The 6651-nt window shown below is 47.4% G+C and overlaps 1 protein-coding gene across 1 annotated transcript; it reads left to right on the forward strand.

Moving 5' to 3' along the window:
- The first annotated feature begins 3909 nt into the window (after positions 1-3909).
- LOC129406452 (tripartite motif-containing protein 75-like) lies at positions 3910-5846 on the forward strand. Its single transcript, XM_055144233.1, has 2 exons — positions 3910-4013; positions 4358-5846. The coding sequence occupies exons 1-2, from the start codon at positions 3910-3912 to the stop codon at positions 5844-5846; spliced, it is 1593 nt and encodes a 530-aa protein (XP_055000208.1).
- Positions 5847-6651: the final 805 nt, after the last annotated feature.

Genomic DNA, 6651 nt, shown 5'->3' on the forward strand with positions numbered 1-6651 from the left:
TTTACCACAATTTTCCATTCTAGTTGTGTATTAATGAGATTTATATTAATTGTACATAATAATTAGAATTGTAGAGTACCAAGGAAATTGATGAAAAATTTGGCATCATTTATTAGCAGTTATTCAGCAACATTTTTCACATATGAGATAACTCAGATTTTTTTCTCTTCCAAGACTTATTTTTTTGTTTAAATTAATTTTTTCCCCACTTTTCCTCTCTACTTTATATAAGCAGTGTGGTTTACAAGGTTGTTCACGAGAAACAAGTCTTTTAAGTAAAATAAGTCTTAAAATAGTATTCATCAAGAAGAAATGCAAAGCATTGCCACTGTCAAATATTGGTGATTTACTGGAAAAAAATTAAAAATACTAGGAAGGACTGATAATACTTGTCATGCATGTGACCTCCCCAGATTGAATCTTGGCACCCCATAGAGTTCCCCAAGACCACGAGGGGTGACCCCTGAAGAATAAGCACTGAGCCCGCTAGATGTGGCAAAAAAAAAAAAATGACACAAGAGTCTCTCAGGGTAACTTTTAACACGTTGAACTTAATAACAAAATAAAATTAAATAAAAATTCTGAGGTCAGCACTATAACAGGGACTAGGGCTCTTATCTTCCACGCAGCTGATCTGGTTTTCTCTGCTGGAAAACAATTGGTAGATACCCCAAACCCTCCCAGGAGTAACCCTAAGCACAGAATCCAGAGTAAACCCTGATCCCAGCTCTTTGTGCCCCCAACTAAGCAAAACAAACTAACAAAAATAAACATGTAAACAAATAGAACCGTTCAATTGGCACAGTTTCTATGAATAAGCATCCAGGAACTTCATGACCAGAGTGATAGGACCAAGGCGAGGTCTGGGATGGAGGTGTGCTTAGAACAGAAACACACACAATTAGAGAACAGAAAATGTAGCCTTTAGAGGATCTGAGAATCAAAAAATTTCACTAAACAGTTAGTTAAAAAACAAAAGTCCAACACTGGTTTGTTCAATCTTTCAGGGAATACCATACTAATTGTCAGTGGTTGTTTCTCAAGCACATACCCAGCTCTGAGGATAAATCTGAGGTTTTCAAACATAAAAACAAGTCCTCTGCTCGGATTAACAATTTACTCTGTATCAATGCCCCTAAAAAACTTCTCTTAATTTTTATTTATGTCAAGGAAATTACCATGAATCCAGCCCGAAGCATTACATTTGTAAAGTCATCTTAGGGTTAACAAGACATGTGCAGCTACAACTTGGTCTCCCCAGTGTAGATCTTGGAGTTGAATCTTTCAGTTTGGGGTAATTAAAAAATATATACATCTGGGAGTGAGCCTCTTCCAATTCACGATAATTGTTTCCTTTCTCTTCTCTTTGATTTTCATTTGCTAACTTATCTTGTTACTGTCATATTCTCCTATGAGCAGCAAAAATTAAAACAAACTTGCTTAAAATTTTTATAATCCATATAAGTATTGGACATTGTTCAGTTAACAATTCTACTATTCTAAATCAAAAATCTCTATTCCCCCACCAGAAAATAACACTTCTCATATTCTTTGTGTCCCAATATAAGCACCTAGAATTTCCAGATTTCAGCCTGCATACTCCTAAGGACTGCATAGGATTTTGGTAAAAAAAAAAAATTGGTTTTATGTGTTTGAGGTTTCCAACTGGGCTAGTTCATCTCATAATCTATACTTTGCGCAGTCAGGACCTGAGAAGAGGAAACCTAATTCAATTGACTTCAGGAGATAATTGCTGTAGGTCAAAGATAGTTCAAAGAACTGAGTGCATGCTTTGCTTGTAGGAGGCCCAGACTCAATCCCTGGATAACTGAGGCATTGCAGGAAGTGACACCAAACACAGAGCTGGGTATAGTGGAGACCAAAAATGAAAAGGGGACAATTATCCACTTTGAATCTTGTCCAATAGGAGGTGGAGGGAATACATACCTCTGACTCCTACTCACACTTCAGCTCAAATGTTGACACTGAAGCTCATTTTAAGTAATAATACAAGAAGTCTGGAAATAGTATTTTCAGATTTATCTTGGCATATGGGCTAGAGCGATAGCACAGCTGGTAGGGCATTTGCGTTGCACAGAGCCGACCCAGTTCAATTCCTCCACCCCTCTCGGAGAGCTGGCAAGTTACCGAGAGTATCTCACCCGCACGGCAAAGCCTGGCAAGCTCCCTGTGGTGTATTCGATATGCCACAAACACTGACAGTAACAACAAGTCTCACAATGGATACGTTACTGATGCCCGCTCCAGCAAATCGATAAGCAATGCGATGACAGTGATACAGTGACGGTGATCTTGGCATATGAATTTAAATTAAATTTGGCAACAGAATTTTAAAAATCCTGTAAGTATTATCTACCAGATAAGAGTTTTCCTGTGTTCATCAGAACAAAGCTTTTCCCTGGGCACTGGTGTGGCCCTCAAGATATGTGAGGAGACCGTTACAAGGCAGAGGGCACAGGCTGGGGGTGTGTACAGGGTGGACTAGATGAGGTTTTGGAATGAGAAAATGCACAGATGATTCTGATGATTTTCACATGCTCAGAGAGGCAAATAGGTAAATAAATGGTGGCACAGTCTCAGAGCTATGGACACTTATCAATGTCATTTTAAAAAATGTTTGAGGCTGTCTGCCCAGACGAGGCCCGGAGCGGCCGCACACGAACGGCCCTTCTGCTCCTAAAAGACCATGATCCCAGAGGCCCACTAACTACTTTCGGCACCCAGCGGCTTCTTATAGAAATGCCTCTAGACTCTGAACTGAGCTGTGACCCCAGCCGCCCTGGGAGAGGAAAGGTTATACTCTCTCAGCCTTTCCTTTCTGCCGTGGCGGCCGAATGGTGACTACCATCTTATTGAGCTCACTAACCGGAGGTACGCAAAGTTGCAGTGATGCAACTTCTGGCATCTCTGGACTTAATTACTAAAACACCAGAAATCCAAAACCTCATATACTCTTCATTCTCAGCAATGGAAAACAAATTATCAAATGATGCCTTTCAGCAAGTTAGATTGTTGGAGGAAAATTCCAAATAATAATAGTGAGTGTTCTGTTGAAATATTGAATGTAATCAAAGTATAGAGAGAGTCAAGTGAAGATCATTAGCCACACAGGTGGGGGTGTGTAGGATGGGAGATATACTGGGATTCTTGGTGGTGGAACATGTGCACGGGTGAAGGGACGGGGGTTTGATCATTGTGTGACTGAAACTTAAACCTGAAAGCTTTGTGACTTTTTTCATGGTGATTCAATAAAATAAATAAATAAATAAAAAATTTTTAAAAGTTAAAAAAAATGTTTGTTTGATTTATTGTTTAAACTTTTTATCAGGGCACTACAATTTACCAAGTTATTCATAGTAAAATTTGTGGTGTACAGTGTTCCACCACCATGCCACCCCTAGTGTCAGTGGCTGCAGCTTTCAAAACCTAATTGCAGCACTGCAGACTCTGGAGAAAAGACACTGTGGACCCACTTATACTCCCTGGGGAGAGTGAACGGGCAGCGCAGGATTTTCTTTGTTTATTTGTTTTATGGTGGGAACAGACACCGCACAGTGCTTGGGGATACTTACCTGCCTCTGGGCTCAAGGATCAAACTTGGAAAACACCTTAGAGTCTCCACCATCTCTCTGATCCCAACAGCGCGTCATTTCTAGTTTATGAACCATTTCTACTTTTCCTCAACAAGGATGGGATGGGGAACATGAAGACAAATGCAGAAGGGCTTGCTTCCCCGTGAAAGCTAGTTCCCTGGTGACAAAATAGAGCTCTGGAGAATCGATCACCCCTCTTGATCGATGGAAAATCCCTTTTGTCCCAGCCCACCCTGCCTCAGGGTGGGTCTCTCCAGCCCCACCCTCCGATGTATATAAACGCTGTGCTGAGTGCATGGCAAGCAGTGCTGCCCTGTGCCAGGCTGAAGTCTGCATCCTGCAAAGAGAGCAGCTCACCGACAGCACCAAGCACTGCGCCAGGCCAGAATCAGGACCAAGGTAAGCAGCGATCCATCACTGGCTTGGCCTTCTGTGGGGCAGGGGTGGGGCACAGAGATCAAACCGGGGGGTTGTGGTATTTACTGGGCCAGAGCTTAACTCCCACAGCTTCCCTAGTGCCTACTGTGTGCAGGGTCTAGAGGGCATCTTTATGATTATCCTGTATCTTTTTTCTTGAAACAGGGGACACAAATGCATGAGACTCTAGCAGTTAATTTGGTCTTAGAGAGTACAGATAGGGAGGCCCTTGAGTCCACATGTGCTGGTCATCAGAGAGACCCATTGCTGAGGAAACCATATTGTGTTCAGGACAGAGGACTGATGTGTAACTGTTTTACTGGCAGGAGAGAGCCTGAGGATCTCAAACTTCTGAGGAAAATCACTCCCGTCCTGCAACCCCGACACCTGAGGATGGAGGAGGTGACGGCAGCCCTGGCCAACATGCAGGCAGAGCTCATCTGTCCTGTCTGCCTGGACTACCTCAGTGACCCCGTCACCATCGACTGCGGACACAACTTCTGCGACTCCTGCATCCGCATGTCATGGAAGGACCTGCAGGACACGTTCCCTTGTCCCGTCTGCCGGCACCCCTGCCAGGAGAAGCGCATCAGGGCCAACGCCCAGCTGGGAAGGCTGGTGGACCTGGCCCGGCTCCTCCACAGCTCCAGCAGCAGCGAGACGGCGCCGGGAGAGGAGCACAGGTGTGAGGAGCACAAGCAGGAGCTGAGCCTCTTCTGTGAGGATGACCGGGAGCTGCTGTGTCCCCTGTGCGCCCAGGGCCCTGCCCACCAGGGCCACCACGTCAGGCCCGTGGCCGAGGCAGCGGCTCATCACAGACAGAGGCTCAGCGGTGACATCGAGGCCCTGAAGAAGAAGCTGGCAAAGGTGCAGAAGCTGGAAGTCGCCCAGGACAGAAACCTCGCGCGGCTGAGGGAGGACGTGGGGAAGCAGCGGAGGCAGCTGGCCTCGGAGTTGGAGCTGCTCACCCAGTTCGTGGAGCGCGAGCAGGAGGCGGCTCTGGGCAGGCTGGCAGCAGAAGAGAAACGCCTGCAGCAGCAGCTGCGCGCCAACCTGGAGGCCTACTCGGACCACATCTCGGCGCTGAAAGACCTGCTCCGGGAGGTGTCCGAGAGGGCCGTGATGTCCGAGGAGAAGGTGCTGAGGGGCCTGGGGGGCCTGCAGCAGCGCTTGGAGAGCCTGGAGCCCCCGGCCGTGCAGCCCCTGCGCTTCCGCCCGGCGGCCTACAGCCTCCCTCCGCTGTGCTCGGCGCTCAGCAGCGTCATGCAGAGATTCCGAGAGCGCGTCAGCCTGGACCCCCGCGCGGCCCACCCCAGCCTGCGCGTGTCTCGGGACCTCACGTCGGTGACCTGCGTGCGGAAACGGCCCAAAGGGGACGCGGACCCCGGGCCCTGGGCAGATGCCACCGAGCTGGTGGTGCTGGGCCGCGAGGCCTTCGCCTCTGGCCGCCACTACTGGGAGGTGCAGGTGGGCGCCAAGCCCGAGTGGGCCGTGGGCGTGTGCACCGTCGCCCCTTCGGCCCAGGCCCCGCGGGCGCAGCCGGCCCCCAAGAGATGCTGGACGCTGCAGCGGCAGGACGGCGACTACCTGGCCGTGGGCGCGGGGGTCGTGCCTCTGGCCCTCGGGGACCCGCCCGCGGCCCTCGGCGTGTACCTGGACTGGGAGCTGGGCCAGCTCTCCTTCTACAACGCCGCCGACAGGGCTCACCTGCACTCGTTCACCGAGCACTTTGCTCAGGAGCTCAAGCCGTACTTCCGCGTGGGGCCCGACTGCGCCCCTCTCTCGGTGGGCGCGGGGAGGGCAGAGGAGGGCTGATCATGCCCTGGGCTTCCCCCCTGCCTCATGTGACCGCGGCTGATCTTGTACTTATCGGACCGGTTGCATAAGTGTTCAATTTGGATGGGGTGTGGGTGTTTGCACGGACTCTGGAACATTGGTGGAGGGAATGGACACTGGTGGAGGGATGGGTGAACTGTCACTGTATGACTGAAATCAAACAAGAAAGTTCACTAGTTTGTAATTGTATCTGAGGGTGATTCACTAATAAAACACTAAAAAAACAAAAAAAAATTGTGGGTAGGTGAGGGAGATCTCTTCTGGCAACTCTTTGTAACCTCTCTGATTATTTTGCATCTGTTTGTCTATATCTAATAAAATAGATTTTTACAGCTAATAAACGTTTTGCTTCTTTTTAATAGAAAAATGTTTTAAAATTCATTACAAAAGTGTCACATCCATTCCCGCAAATTAGTTCATATCTATAGTGAATTTTATTATGAAATTTAACCAGTTTCCCTCAATTAGAGAAACTCTAGGAGTTCTGATCTTCGTGCATAAAGCAAGGAATATCCCCTAAGGCCAACTCTGTCAGGTTCTAAAACAAAATAAGTAAATAAAAATATTAATACTAAAATATATATTTCACCCTGGGTCACTATCATCCCGTTCCTCATCGATTTGTTCAAGCGGGCACGTGTAACATTTCTCATTGAGAAACTTATTGTTACTGTTTTTCGCATATCCAATACACACGGGTAGGTTGTCAGGCTCTGCAGCATGGGCTCAATACTTTCCATAGCTTGCTGGGCTCTCCTAGAGGGGCGGAAGAATCGAATTTGAG

Source organism: Sorex araneus, chromosome 7, assembly GCF_027595985.1.
Source record: "Sorex araneus isolate mSorAra2 chromosome 7, mSorAra2.pri, whole genome shotgun sequence".
Lineage (NCBI taxonomy): Eukaryota > Metazoa > Chordata > Mammalia > Eulipotyphla > Soricidae > Sorex > Sorex araneus.

Excerpts from the sequence above, each read along its gene's own strand:
- LOC129406452 (XM_055144233.1), top strand. The coding sequence starts at position 3,910 with ATGGCAAGCAGTGCTGCCCTGTGCCAGGCTGAAGTCTGCATCCTGCAA. Across the intron at positions 4,014-4,357 it reads AGGCCAGAATCAGGACCAAG|GAGAGAGCCTGAGGATCTCA; the intron begins GTAAGCAGCGAT and ends TTTTACTGGCAG.